The sequence below is a fragment of the Triticum aestivum genome, chromosome 5B (assembly GCF_018294505.1).
Source record: "Triticum aestivum cultivar Chinese Spring chromosome 5B, IWGSC CS RefSeq v2.1, whole genome shotgun sequence".
In the NCBI taxonomy this organism is placed as follows: domain Eukaryota; kingdom Viridiplantae; phylum Streptophyta; class Magnoliopsida; order Poales; family Poaceae; genus Triticum; species Triticum aestivum.
The window spans coordinates 660,175,068-660,191,362 of record NC_057807.1 but is presented as its reverse complement, the minus strand read 5'-3'; the positions used below and the strand labels follow the sequence as shown (position 1 = coordinate 660,191,362).

At 46.1% G+C, this 16,295-nt stretch overlaps 1 protein-coding gene across 1 annotated transcript; it reads left to right on the top strand.

Moving 5' to 3' along the window:
* Nucleotides 1–496: 496 nt before the first annotated feature.
* On the top strand, nt 497–1,469 carry LOC123117487 (zinc finger protein ZAT12-like). The gene has a single exon (XM_044538231.1). The coding sequence runs from the start codon at nt 717–719 to the stop codon at nt 1,203–1,205; it is 489 nt and encodes a 162-aa protein (XP_044394166.1). The 5' UTR covers nt 497–716; the 3' UTR covers nt 1,206–1,469.
* Nucleotides 1,470–16,295: the final 14,826 nt, after the last annotated feature.

Below are 16,295 nucleotides of genomic sequence, written 5' to 3'. Positions count from 1 at the left end.
CGTTGCTCCTTCTTAGATACTGGAACGCTGGTTCGGACAAGTTTCCCTATGTCCTGGCAACCATGTGTATTATAAAGACAAGTACGAAGACGATGTCTCTTTCCGACTATATATCTCTCGAGTCTTGAGTCTTGACCGTGTTGACACGGTTGTGCTTGCCTCTCACAAGGAGATTACGTAGTTATTAAGTTATCGACATGTCCATGTATTGGCATCCAACCTGATGAAAAAGACCAAGAGTACATCTTCACCCATGCATATATTAATCTAATAACAGTTTTGGACTGATTAGTATCTTTACTAGCAAGTGCGCAAAGTAAACATTGTACTCACGCGGCAAGGTGTATGCTAGTAACCTCTTTAGGGACACACGGTTGAGACCTTATTAGTTTACTTAGTACTTGAGATAGGATCCAAGCTGCGCACTCGGTATATAAATTACGCGGTGCGGTACCATCATCAGTAAGTAGTACTACGTACGTATAGATTACTTAAGGTAGAATACATTGTTGTATTTTTAATTGGTAGCTTTCCAGTTGCAGCAAGCTAGATGCGTTTAGTTTGCCAGCCCATACCAACTCCACACCCACGTACCTATATATGACATGAGCCACCCATATGCCATATCAACTAGTTCATTCTCCATTCTCTCACAGAGACAACCAAGCTAGCTGGAAGTCTAGAAAGGACAGGAAATCAGAGGATCATCAAACTACATGGGAGCGGGGATGAAGCGAGTGAGGAACGAAGAGGTATTGTCGCTGGCGCTGGCACTGACCACGGACTCATCGACGTCGTCCATGACTTCAGCTGACTCAGCCGTGTCACCGGCCAAGAAAGCACGGCGACCCACGAGGGGCGCCGTGGTGGCGACGTCGGGTGAGGGGGAGTTCGTGTGCAAGACGTGCGGCCGTGCCTTCGCCTCGTTCCAGGCGCTCGGCGGGCACCGGACGAGCCACCTTCGGGGCCGCCACGAGCTGGAGCTCGGCGCCGGCATCTCCAGGGCCATCAGAGAACGGAGAAGACGGGAGAACAAGCAGCACGAGTGCAGCATGTGCGGCATGGGGTTCGAGACGGGACAGGCGCTCGGGGGACACATGAGGCGTCACCGTGAGGAGATGGCACTGCGCGGCCGCGGCGACGACGACCAGTGGGTGTGGCGCGGCGTCGCGCTACTGCAGGGTCAGGTGGTGACGGGGCACTAGGCCACTGCCAATCAGCCGCCCGTCTTGCTCAAGCTGTTCGTCTAGCCAGGTAGCTAGCTGGAAAGAAGGAAGACGACAAGGTTTGGTCTCCTTTTGTTTCTTGATGCGTGGAACACTTGTAAATGTTTTTGATTAGAATGAGATATAATGGTTCACTGTTCGATCTTGTAAACACGAAATTCATATGTATGTAGTACGCACTAGTGTAGGGGTGAATATTGACGAAGTTTGCTAAGGATGGTTCAGTTTTTGAACCTTACCCGCCTCGGAGGAAAATTCGTTTCTACATTTGGCAATTCGATCTCAAAATGATCAGTCATTAGATTGCGGTTCGACGAATATGATTGATGTACGCAGCATACCGATGCTCCAGGCCGGCAGTGCTCCATTTGCTGGACCACAACACGGGCCATCTATGTTTCCATAGCTGATACCGACCGGTTAGCCCGATCGAAGGCCACTTGTTCAAACACGTGTGATGTGCCTGTTATAAGATGCATGGAGGTGGAGTATACCCTAGCGTAACCGTTATTAAACGATGAGATTGCAGCGGTACTTGCTTACGCCTTGACTGGGACGAGATGCTGACAGACCTTCTACTTCAGTTTCGTGCAAACGTCGCTTGCGCCCAAAGCCGCGATCTAGCTATCCCGGCCGCCACTATACTTGAATCGAACGCTGGACATGAGAATGATGAGATGAGCCCATCTGCCCATGCATGCACACGTGTGATGTCATGGCACCAACACCGCACGTCACCATGGCCATGTATGAATGCACATGTTCGAGGAATCTACTCGTGCACCAGGTGAGCAGTGAGAACGCGTGTACTACTAGTTAGTTCTTGGATATATGCTGGACTGCAGGCTTGGACAAATTTCATGCATGATCGGATGTGTACAAGAAGCATGTCTCTGTCCAACTAGTATCTCCCGAGTCTTGACAGTGGACACAAAGATGAATCCGTCGGCATGTCCATGTCCTGGGCATCCAACATGCTGGTCGAAGACCAAGAGACTTGACCCGTGCATACTCCCTCCGGTCCTTTTTACTCTGCACATTGGTTTTGCCGAAAGTCAAACTTTGCTAAGTTTGACCAAATTTTTATTAAAAATTATTAGCATCTATAATATTTAATAAATATAATATGAAAATATATTCCAAGATGAATCTAATGATATTGGTGTTGTTATGTGAATGTCTATAATTTTTTATATAAACTTGGTCAAAGTTGGATGAGATTGACTTCAGACAAACCTAATATGCAGAGTAAAAAGGACCGGAGGGAGTATCTAAGTCTAACGGTTTTGGATTGACTGGATAATACCTTTACTGGTCGAGAAGTGTGCAGAGTAGCACTCACACGGTAGGGACTAGCCAAGTAGCTAGACGGGGCCAAATTCACTGTTTTGACCCTTTTGTGCACGTTTAGCCGCATCTGACCCCTCTCTGATTTTTTTCCGGATTTGACCCTTTTTCTACCGCCACCCCAGCTGGCGGTAGGCTAGAACATCTTACCGCCGCCGGCTCTGGCAATATGGACCGGGTCAACGTCGACAGCGCCGTCTGCCTGCTGACGTGGATAAGTGGCTACCGCCACTGGCCGTGGCGGTAGATCTAGGCAGCCTACCGCCAGAGACGGGGCGGTAGGTGCCTTTTGTGCTTGGTGGCTGCGGGCGGGCCCTACCCCACCCACCAACCCATTCTTCCTCCTCCCCTCGAGTCGAACAGAGGCGAGCGGCGCCTCTCTCCTCCTCCCGATCCCCTCCCTCGATCTCCCTCTTCCCTCGACCATTTTCGTGGATCTTTGGGGCAAATCGAAGAGGCTGGTAAGCTCCTCCATTCCCTTCAATAAGTTTTCGAAATGCTTTTTTATTTTCGAAGCTTTTTTTGGCACTAGGTGCAACCTAGGTTTTGGTGTTGATTTTTTTATGATGTTTTAGTTGTTTAGTAGTTTATGATTTAGTAGTAGGCTTATGAAAGGATGTGTGGGTGAAACCATTGCGAGATATGTGAGGATATGTTGATGAATGCATATATGTTGGTCAATTTTCTTTTGTAGGGATCCAACCCTACCGCCACTGCCCCAGGCGGTAGGCCACCAAACCCTACCGCCATAGCCTGTGGCGGTAAGGTCCCTTCGCGTTGCGTCAGACACCAGCCAAAGTGTCTGGGTAGGCGCGCGAGTATCAGGGGCCTACCGCCACTGCCCCCGGCGGTAGGCGCCCACATCCTACCGCCGCATACTATGGCGGTAGGGTTCCCTTGCTGTTGCGCCCCCCACCAGACAAGTGTCTGGCTCGGCGCGCGAGTATCAGGGCCTACCGCCACTGCCCCCGGCGGTAGGCTACCACATCCTACCGCCGCAGACTATGGCGGTAGGGTTCAAATCTCTACAAAATGAAAGAAAGCAACATGTTAGACAACAAGTAGATAACTAAACAAACAACAATCATATATAGCTGAAAATATTTCAGCAACAATTTGTCTGACACTTTTTTAGCTCACAAATAGTTCAACTAAAGATCACAAATAGTTCATACATAGTGAAATAAAATAGTCTCAAGCTGTTGGGGAACGTAGCAGAAATTCAAAATTTTCCTACGTGTCACCAAGATCTATCTATGGAGAAACCAGCAACGAGGGGAAGGAGAGTGCATCTACATACCCTTGTAGATCGCTAAGCGGAAGCGTTCAAGTGAACGGGGTTGATGAAGTCGTACTCGTCGTGATTCAAATCACCGATGATCAAGTGCCGAACGGACGGCACCTCCGCGTTCAACACACGTACAGCCCGGTGACGTCTCCCACGCCTTGATCCAGCAAGGAGAGAGGGAGAGGTTGAGGAAGACTCCATCCAACAGCAGCAGAACGACATGATGGTGATGGAGGAGCGTGGTAATCCAGCAGGGCTTCGCCAAGCACCATGGGAGAGGAGGAGGAGGAGAGGCAGGGCTGCACCAAGAGGGAGATCGAATCGCGTGTTATGGGCAGCCCCATGCCTCAATATATATAGGGGAGAAGGGGGCTGCGCCCCCTTTAGGGTTTCCCACCCCCTAGGGGCGGCGGCCAGCCCTAGATGGGTTTTGGGGTGCGGCCAAGAGGGGAGGGGAGAGGGAGGCGCACCAATATGGGCCCTAAGGCCCATATCCCCTTAGGGTTTGCCCCTTCTCCCCTTCTAGCCGCATGGGCCATGGTGGGAGGCGCCCTAGCCCACCTAGGGGCTGGTGCTCTCTCATACTTGGCCCATGTATGCCTCTGGAGCATGTGGCCCCACTTGGTGGACCCCCGGGACCCTCCCGGTGGTCCCGGTACAATACCGATATCGCCCGAAACTTTTCCGGTGACCAAAACAGGACTTCCCATATATAAATCTTTACCTCCGGACCATTCCGGAACTCCTCGTGACGTCCGGGATCTCATCCGGGACTCCGAACAACATTCGGTAACCACATACAAGCTTCCTTTATAACCCTAGCGTCATCGAACCTTAAGTGTGTAGACCCTACGGGTTCGGGAGACATGCAGACATGACCGAGACGTTCTCCGGTCAATAACCAACAGCGGGATCTGGATACCCATGTTGGCTCCCACATGTTCCACGATGATCTCATCGGATGAACCACGATGTCAAGGACTTAATCAATCCCGTATTCAATTCCCTTTGTCTATCGGTATGTTACTTGCCCGAGACTCGATCGTCGGTATCCAATACCTTGTTCAATCTCGTTACCGGCAAGTCACTTTACTCGTTCCGTAACACATCATCCCGTGATCAACTCCTTGGTCACATTGCGCATATGATGATGTCCTACCGAGTGGGCCCAGAGATACCTCTCCGTTTACACGGAGTGACAAATCCCAGTCTCGATCCGCATAAAACAATAGATACTTTCGGAGATACCTGTAGTGCACCTTTATAGTCACCCAGTTACGTTGTGACGTTTGATACACCCAAAGCACTCCTACGGTATCCAGGAGTTACACGCTCTCATGGTCAAAGGAAGAGATACTTGACATTGGCAAAGCTCTAGCAAACGAACTACACGATCTTTGTGCTATGCTTAGGATTGGGTCTTGTCCATCACATCATTCTCCTAATGATGTGATCCCGTTATCAACGACATCCAATGTCCATAGCCAGGAAACCATGACTATCTGTTGATCACAACGAGCTAGTCAACTAGAGGCTCACTAGGGACATATTGTGGTCTATTTATTCACACGTGTATTACGATTTCCGGATAATACAGTTATAACATGAATAAAAGAAAATTATCATGAACAAGGAAATATAATAATAACACTTTTATTATTGCCTCTAGGGCATATTTCCAACAGTCTCCCACTTGCACTAGAGTCAATAATCTAGTTCACATCGCCATGTGATTAACACTCACAGGTCACATCGCCATGTGACTAATACCCAAGAGTTTACTAGAATCAGTAGTCTAGTTCACATCACTATGTGATTAACACTCAATGAGTTTTATGTTTGATCATGTTGCTTGTGAGAGAGGTTTTAGTCAACGGGTCTGAACCTTTCAGATTCGTGTGTGCTTTAAAAATCTCTATGTCATCTCCTAGATGCAGCTACCACGCTCTATTTGGAGCTATTCCAAATAACTGTTCTACTTGGAGCTATTCTAAATTATTGCTCCATTATATGTATCCGGTCTCTCTACTCAGAGCTATCCGGATAGGTGTCAAGCTTGCATCGACATAACCCTTTATGACGAACTCTTTTACCACCTCCATAATCGAGAAAATTCCTTAGTCCACTAGTTACTAAGGATAACTTTGACCTCTGTCCTGTGAGCCATTCTTGGATCACTCTTGTACCCCTTGACTGACTCATGGCAAGGCACACTTTAGGTGCGGTACACAACATAGCATACTGAAGAGCCTACGTCTCAAGCATAGGGGACGACCTTCGTCCTTTCTCTCTATTCTGCCGTGGTCGAGCTTTAAGTCTTAACTTCGTACCTTACAACTCAGGCAAGAACTCCTTCTTTGACTGGTCCATCTTGAACACCTTCAAGATCATGTCAAGGTATGTGCTCATTTGAAAGTATTATTAAGCATTTTGATCTATCCTTATAGATCTTGATGCTCAATGTTCAAGTAGCTTAATCCAGGCTTTCCATTGAAAAACACTTTCAAAATAACCTTATATGCTTTCCAGAAATTCTAGGTCATTTCTGATCAACAATATGTCAACAACATATACTCATCAGAAATTCTATAGTGCTCCCACTCACTTCTTTGGAAATACAAGTTTCTTATGAACTTTGTATAAACCCAAAATCTTTGATCATCTCATCAAAGCATACATTCCAACTCCGAGATGCTTACTCCAGTCCTCAGAAGGATTGCTGGAGCTTTGCATACTTATTAGCATCTTTCAGGATTGACAAAACCTTCCGGTTGTATCACATACAACCTTTCCTCAAAATCGTCGAGGAAACAATGTTTTGACATCCTATCTGCAAGATTTCATAAATAATGCAGTGATCGCTAACATAATTCTAACAGACTCTTAGCATCGCTACGAGTGAGAAATTCCCATCGTAGTCAACTCCTTGAACTTGTCGGAAAACATCTTAATGACAAGTCGAGCTTTCTTAATGGTGATATTTACCATCATCGTCCGTCTTCCTTTAAAATCCATCTGTACTCAACAGCCTTACGACCATCAAGTAGTTCTTCCAAAGTCTATACTTTGTTTTATACATGGATCCTATCTCGGATTTCATGGCTTCTAACCATTTGTCAGAATTTGGGCCCACCATCGCTTCTCCATAGCTCGTAGGTTCATTGTTGTCTAGCAACATGACCTTCAAGACAGGATTACTGTACCACTCTGAAGTAGTACGTATCCTTGTCAGCCTACGAGGTACGGTAGTGACTTGATTCGAAACTTCATGATCACTATCATAAGCTTCTACTTCAATTGGTGTAGGTGCCACAGGAATAACTTCTTGTGCCCTGCTACACACTTGTTGAAGTGACGGTTCAATAACCTCATCAAGTCTCCACCATCCTCCCACTCAATTCTTTCGAGAGAAACCTTTCCTCGAGAAAGGACCCGATTCAAGAAACAATCCTTTATTGCTTTCGGATCTGAATTAGGAGGTATACCCAACTGTTTGGGTGTCCTATGAAGATGCATTTTATCCGCTTTGGGTTCGAGCTTATCAACCTGAAACTTTTTCACATAAGCGTCGCAACCCCAAACCTTTAAGAAACGACAACTTAGGTTTCTCTAAACCATAATTCAAACGGTGTCATCTCAACGGAATTACGTGGTGCCCTATTTAAAGTGAATGTGGGTTGTCTCTAATGCCTAACCCATGAACAATAGTGGTAATTCGATAAGAGACATCATGGTATGCATCATATCCAATAGGGTGCAACTATGATGTTCGGACACACCATCACACTATGGTGTTCCAGGCGGTATTAATTGCGAAACAATTTCCACAATGTCTTAATTGTGTGCCAAAACTCGTAACTCAGATATTCATCTCTTTGATCATATCATAGACATTTTATCCTCTTGTCACAATGATCTTCTACTTCACTCTGAAATTACTTGAACCATTCAATAATTCAGACTTGTGTTTCATCAAGGAAATATTCTCAACATCTACTCGAATCATCTGTGAAGTAAGAACATAACGATATTCACTGCATGCCTCAGCACTCATTGGACTGCACACATCAAAATGTGTTACTTCCAACAAGTTGCTATCTTGTTCCATCTTACTGAAAACGAGGCTTTTCAGTCATCTTGCCCATGTGGTATGATTTGCATATCTCAAGTGATTCAAAATCAAGAGAGTCCAAACGATCCATCTGCATGGAGTTTCTTCATGCGTATACACCAATAGACATGGTTCGCATGTCTCAAACTTTTATAAAACGAGTGAGTCCAAAGATCCATCAACATGGAGCTTCTTCATGCGTTTTATACCAATATGACTTACATGGCAGTGCCACAAGTAAGTGGTACTATCATTACTATCTTATATCTTTTGGCATGAAAATGTGTATCACTACGATCGAGATTCAATAAACCATTTAGGTTTAATACTAATCTTGATGGTAGAGGGAGCGTGCGATGTTTGATCACATCAAACTTGGAAACACTTCCAACACATATCGTCAGCTCACTTTTAGCTAGTCTCCGTTTATTCCGTAGCTTTTATTTCGAGTTACTAACACTTAGCAACCGAACCGGTATCTTATACCCTGGTGCTACTAGGAGTACTAGTAAAGTACACATCAACACAATGTATATCCAATATACTTCTATCGACTTTGCCAGCCTTCTCATCTAACAAGTATCTAGGGTAATTCTGCTCCAGTGGCTGTTCCCTTTATTACAGAAGCACTTAGTCTCGGGTTTGGGTTCAACCTTGGGTTTCTTCACTAGAGCAGCAGCTGATTTGCCGTTTCATGAAGTATCCCTTTGTTCCCTTGCCCTTCTTGAAACTAGTGGTTTCACCAACCATCAACAATTGATGCTCCTTCTTGATTTCTACTTTCGCGGTGTCAAACATCACGAATATTTCAAGGATCATCATATCTATCCCTGATATGTTATAGTTCATCACGAAGCTCTAGCAGCTTGGTGGCAATGACTTTGGGGAAACATCACTATCTCATCTGGAAGATCAACTCCCACTCAATTCAAGTGATTGTTGCACTCAGACAATCTGAGCACAAGCTCAACGATTGAGCTTTTCTCCCTTAGTTTGCAGGGTAAGAAAATCGTCGAAGGTCTCATACCTCTTGACGTGGGCACGAGCCTGAAATCCCAATTTCAGCCCTTGAAACATCTCATATGTTCCGCGATGTTTCGAAAACGTCTTTAGTGCCTCAACTCTAAACCGTTTAACTGAACTATCACGTAGTTATCAAAACGTGTATGTCCGATGTTCGCAACATCCACAAACGACATTTGGGGTTCGGCACACTGAGCAGTGCATTAAGGACATAAGCTTTCTACTGTCCGCATAATTGCTACTTTCAACTTTCAACTATAATTTTCTCTAGGAACATATCTAAACAGTAGAACTATAGCGCGAGCTACGACATAATTTGCAAAAGGTCTTTTGACTATGTTCAGGATAATTAAGTTCATCTTATGAACTGCCACTCAGATAGACATCCCTCTGGTCATCTAAGTGATCACATGATCCGAGTCAACTAGGCCGTGTCCGATCATCACGTGAGACGGACTAGTCATCATCGGTGAACATCTTCATGTTGATCGTATCTACTATACGACTCATGCTCGACCTTTCGGTCTCCGTGTTCCGAGGCCATGTCTGCACATGCTAGGCTCGTCAAGTTAACCCTAAGTGTTTTCGCTGTGTAAAACTGTCTTACACCCGTTGTATGTGAACGTAAGAATCCATCACACCCGATCATCACGTGGTGCTTAGAAGCGACGAACTGTAGCAACGGTGCACAGTTAGGGGAGAACACTTCTTGAAATTTTGTAAGGGATCATCTTATTTACTACCGTCGTCCTAAGTAAACAAGATGCATAATCATAATAAACATCACATGCAATTATATATAGTTGTGACATGATATGGCCAATATCATATAGCTCCATTGATCTCCATCTTCGGGGCTCCATGATCATCTTGTCACCGGCTTGACACCATGATCTCCATCATCATAATCTCCATCATCGTGTCTTCATGAAGTTGTCACGCCAACGACTACTTCTACTTCTATGGCTAACGCGTTTAGCAATAAAGTAAAGTAAGTTACATGGCGTTCTTCAATGACACGCAGGTCATACAATAAATAAAGACAACTCCTATGGCTCCTGCCGGTTGTCATACTCATCGACATGCAAGTCGTGATTCCTATTACAAGAACATGATCAATCTCATACATCACATATCATTCATCACATTCTTCTTGGCCATATCACATCACATAGCATACCCTGCAAAAACAAGTTAGACGTCCTCTAATTGTTGTTTGCATGTTTTACGTGGCTGCTATGGGTTTCTAGCAAGAACGTTTCTTACCTACGCAAGACCACAACGTGATATGCCAATTGCTATTTACCCTTCATAAGGACCCTTTTCATCGAATCCGTTCCGACTAAAGTGGGAGAGACTGGCACCCGCTAGCCACCTTATGCACCAAGTGCATGTCAATCGGTGGAACCTGTCTCACGTAAGAGTACGTGTAAGGTCGGTCCGGGCCGTGTCATCCCACAATACCGTCGAAACAAGATTGGACTAGTAACGGTAAGCATATTGAACAACATCAACGCCCACAACTACTTTGTGTTCTACTCGTGCAAAGAATCTACGCAATAGACCTAGCTCATGATGCCACTGTTGGGGAACGTAGCAGAAATTCAAAATTTTCCTACGTGTCACCAAGATCTATCTATGGAGAAACCAACAACGAGGGGAAGGAGAGTGCATCTACATACCCTTGTAGATCGCTAAGCGGAAGCGTTCAAGTGAACGGGGTTGATGAAGTCGTACTCGTCGTGATTCAAATCACCGATGATCAAGTGCCGAACGGACGGCACCTCCGTGTTCAACACACGTACAGCCCGGTGACGTCTCCCACGCCTTGATCCAGCAAGGAGAGAGGGAGAGGTTGAGGAAGACTCCATCCAACAGCAGCACAATGGCGTGGTGGTGATGGAGGAGCGTGGTAATCCAGCAGGGCTTCGCCAAGCACCATGGGAGAGGAGGAGGAGGAGAGGCAGGGCTGCACCAAGAGGGAGATCGAATCGCGTGTTATGGGCAGCCCCATGCCTCAATATATATAGGGGAGAAGGGGGCTGCGCCCCCTTTAGGGTTTCCCACCCCCTAGGGGCGGCGGCCAGCCCTAGATGGGTTTTGGGGTGCGGCCAAGAGGGGAGGGGAGAGGGAGGCGCACCAATATGGGCCCTAAGGCCCATATCCCCTTAGGGTTTGCCCCTTCTCCCCTTCTAGCCGCATGGGCCATGGTGGGAGGCGCCCTAGCCCACCTAGGGGCTGGTGCTCTCTCATACTTGGCCCATGTATGTCTCTGGAGCATGTGGCCCCACTTGGTGGACCCCCGGGACCCTCCCGGTGGTCCCGGTACAATACCGATATCGCCCGAAACTTTTCCGGTGACCAAAACAGGACTTCCCATATATAAATCTTTACCTCCGGACCATTCCGGAACTCCTCGTGACGTCCGGGATCTCATCCGGGACTCCGAACAACATTCGGTAACCACATACAAGCTTCCTTTATAACCCTAGCGTCATCGAACCTTAAGTGTGTAGACCCTACGGGTTCGGGAGACATGCAGACATGACCGAGACGTTCTCCGGTCAATAACCAACAGCGGGATCTGGATACCCATGTTGTCTCCCACATGTTCCACGATGATCTCATCGGATGAACCACGATGTCAAGGACTTAATCAATCCCGTATTCAATTCCCTTTGTCTATCGGTATGTTACTTGCCCGAGACTCGATCGTCGGTATCCAATACCTTGTTCAATCTCGTTACCGGCAAGTCACTTTACTCGTTCCGTAACACATCATCCCGTGATCAACTCCTTGGTCACATTGCGCATATGATGATGTCCTACCGAGTGGGCCCAGAGATACCTCTCCGTTTACACGGAGTGACAAATCCCAGTCTCGATCCGCATAAAACAATAGATACTTTCGGAGATACCTGTAGTGCATCTTTATAGTCACCCAGTTACGTTGTGACGTTTGATACACCCAAAGCACTCCTACGGTATCCAGGAGTTACACGCTCTCATGGTCAAAGGAAGAGATACTTGACATTGGCAAAGCTCTAGCAAACGAACTACACGATCTTTGTGCTATGCTTAGGATTGGGTCTTGTCCATCACATCATTCTCCTAATGATGTGATCCCGTTATCAACGACATCCAATGTCCATAGCCAGGAAACCATGACTATCTGTTGATCACAACGAGCTAGTCAACTAGAGGCTCACTAGGGACATATTATGGTCTATTTATTCACACGTGTATTATGATTTCCGGATAATACAGTTATAACATGAATAAAAGACAATTATCATGAACAAGGAAATATAATAATAACACTTTTATTATTGCCTCTAGGGCATATTTCCAACACAAGCATCGCAATATCATCAAATATCCGGCATACGAAATACCATCGGACAGTCACAGACATACAACTTCAATAGATGCATCTAAAGATCACTAAGGAAACATGGGCCCTTTGCCCTTCTTGTAACGTGCCTCATCCTCCTCTTGTGCATCACGAGCCCTTGCAAGCTTTCTTGCCCTCTCTTCTGCACGAGCAGCCTTCTCTTTGCGTGCCCTCTCCTCCTCGCGTTTCTTTCGTTCCATCTTCTCCTTCTGACGATGCTCTTCATCCAAGCCCCTCTGAAATGCTTCTTCAAACCGACGTTGCCTCCTAAGACAATCTTGATATTGGTCCTTTCTGACATCCTCTGGAACATCTTGATCTATCCATGTGAAGTACTTGCAAAGAGGAGGCGGTGACTGCATAGGATAAAAAAATTTGTTGTTAGGATGAGTTGAAGTTGGACAAAATTTGAGTTTACTCTTTGACCATACCGGTGGTACGTCATAGGCGTTTGTTGGAAGCCTCCGATCATGTGCATAGTTGGGACACACAAAGAATCTTCTCCCTTCCGTCCATGACTTCTTGCGGTCGGTGGACACCTTCACCTTGCAAACATCTCCACACCAACATGATGGAGTTCTCATATCTTTTTCCGTCACCTCGTCCAGCTTGGCGTTCTCCCACTTGTTCGGCATGTCTTCACGATCAGCACACGGCGGCCTCGTCATGGAACCGGATGAAGTCATGCCTACAAAAATATGAGTGGTTGTTAGTGAAAGATATCAATACAATGAATAGAGAAAATGAAATAAGAGTGATTACACAAAACAACAAGTAACATTCATATTATTTCAACCATCCGGATTAAGCAAAACGTCAATAGGCCTTCCTCTATCGATCCTCCTCGTCCTAGTAAGAACGGAAGAACGACCACCTCCACCGGCGACTCTAAGACTCGCCCGTCCTCCACGCCCACCAATAGTAGTTCCTCCTCGTGCACTACCTGTAAGACTAGTCCGTCCTCCACGGCCACCAGTCCTACCTCCTCGTGTGCCACCGGAACCTCCTCTACGAACACCTATTTGGCTAGAGCTCGTGTTGGCATCGGTCCTTCGTTTTTTGGTGCATGTCCTAACATTGTGTCCCGGACCGTCACATTGTCCACAGTTGTTGATGTCCGGTGGCTCCATGAAATGACCGCTACCAAACTATTTCATTTCGGTGTAACCAGCTAGATCATCCATGTCACTCCTAAACCTCTTCTTTCTTCTTCTTCCCTTTGTAGGCACCATGAGTTCAGGGTCAGGCACAATATGTGGGCCATCATAGTCAGGCCACTGTGGCTGGTCAAGGAAAGGATGAAATCGAGGCACCCATGTCAACCTCGTGGCTTCCAATGTGAACTCCTGCAACCGCACGGTCCTCCCATCTGAAACATGCAAGTTTCTCTCCTTGGCCGCCGTCATCAAATGCGAGCACGGCCAGTGGTACTTATGAGGCCTCTCACACTGACACCACCGGTTCTTGAGGTCCACCTTATACGCAACACCGCCGTAAGCCACACCGTCTCGTGTTGTGCCACCTGGCTCGTCCACTTGGTAGATCATTTCTTTGTCGTTGAATCTAATGATTTGTTGATGCGAGGACTTCCCTGCTTGAAACCTCAACCAATCATCAACCTTGTCGGGATACTCTTTTTTCTCACCTATCCATTTGGCGGTGGTTTCCGAATGCCTAAGAAAATACTCGTTCAGCTTGAAGAAGGTGTATTTCAGTATTGCAGTCACCGGCAAAGAACGGACGCCCTTAAGCACATTGTTGAAGCATTCAACCATGTTGCTCATCATGTCACCGTATCTCCAACCTCCTTCATCGTAAGCGCGTGACCACTTATGCTTCTCCCCATAATTCCTTTCCAAGAATGCTCTTCCACCTTTGTTCTTTGCCAAAGCCTTGAAGAGTTTATCATACCGGATATTGAAAGAACTGACGGTGAATGCCACACAAACATGGGTAAGGTCTTTGCAAAACTCCTTGCTCTTGCATGCCCGGTAAAAGTTCGCCACGAAATGCCTCATGCACCATCGGTGATGAAGCTTTGGAAGCCCAGGAATGACAACTTCTATGGCTTTGAGAATGCCATGGTGCCGGTCCGATATAATGCATACCTACCTCTTCCCAATCACCTTGGTCCTCACATGCCCCATGAACCACTCCCAATTGTCGTCATGCTCGGAAGGAACTAAAGCAAAGGCCACCGGCAACACGTTATCATTGGACGAATGAGCCATTGCCACCATTAGTGTGCCCTTGTATTTGCCGGTCAAAAAGTGTCATCTATAGACAACACCGAACGACAATGCTTAAATGGCTCGATGCATTGCCCAAAACTTGAGAAGGCACGATGAAACACTCCGTCAATGTCCTCAACCCCATGTTGCATGCCTGGGTTCTTATGTGCAATGGCTCCCAACATCCTCCGAAGAATATTGTATGCGGCCGCATAATCACCGTGCAACATCCTAATAGCATTTGACTTGGCCTTCCATACCTTCCCATAGTTGACCTTGTATCCGTACATTTTTTCAACAATACTCATCAGAAACTTCACCTTCATGGTTGGTTCATGGGATATCTCATTCAATAATTTGTAGCCAAGAAACTCTGAAGTGAGTTGACGGTGGCCCTTGCTTCGGTCAGCTTTGTCTGGAGGTATGCACTCGTGAGTAGCTACACAACTTTTCAACTCCCATTGCCCCGTTTCTTGAATTTTTCTTCCACGAACCTTCCATTTACAACCTTCTTTGTCACACTTCACGGTGTACCACACCTCTTGGTTCGAATGACCAACAACAAATGGCCTATGGTTCCGAATGGCATAGTCACTCAACCACATCTTAAACTCTTGGAAGCACCCAAACTTGATGCCTTTTTTCAAATGAGAATTCTCGTCCTCACCCTTTGGCCTTGGATCACCGACTCTCGGGCACGGTGTTGGTTCAACCAACCCCAATCTCATGCCACCATCAACAATGGCATGGTCGGCAAGGCTAAGATCACGAAACAATGGGGGTCCTCTTTCCTTGCCATGCACCTCCGTGAAGAATTGATTTTCTTGCACTGTGAATCCATTTTCGTCCAAATCTTCCTCAGGACCCTCGTCATCCGAGCCATAACCACACATACGGTTATAAGGGAGGCTATGATCCATGTCTTGTTGATGGACAATGACATCCAAGTTACCTATTGGATTGTAATGAATCTCTTCTTCTTCCGCATAAGCATCATCATCATCAACATGATCCATAGCTAGAATCTTTGGGTCTTCAATTACTGTGGCTCTATCATTCATCTCCGCTTCATTGATTGACTACTTGGTGGTTGGCTATAAGAATTGGGGACATACACCTCAACCCTAGCATCATGTATTGGGGAGGAGGCATGCTTGTTCAAGTCAATTTGTAGCAGAGGAGCATCAACCTTACTGGCAAATAATTCAAGTGAGTTGTCTTGTGATTGCTCTACTTTACCCTTGTACACCTTCCAATGCAATTCTGAGGTGATAGACATACTCTTCAACCGAGACTTCACCCCCACTCCAACATGATACCTTCCAATAAGTTTAACCTCATCACTTGGGTCCATCCAATGTAACACACTTCTAACTTTCACAACTACATCCTCATAGGTTGGGCTATACTCAAATACCATGTGTTCTTCCCCTTCATCGTCATTGTCATTCATAAATGTCTCCTTATCCAAATAATGGAGATTCACGAGACTACCCATCTAAATAAATTTTAGAAAATGTCAACGATAGCCGGCAACATAATATGGGACAATATCCATTGTGCATCCCATGGATCAATAAAAGTTCTATGCAATACATTTAAGCAACAAAACAAATAATAACTAAAGAATAAAATATCATGGGTTAACCCTAACAACTAAAAAATGACTTTGCTT

Excerpts from the sequence above, each read along its gene's own strand:
- LOC123117487 (XM_044538231.1), top strand. The coding sequence starts at position 717 with ATGGGAGCGGGGATGAAGCGAGTGAGGAACGAAGAGGTATTGTCGCTG.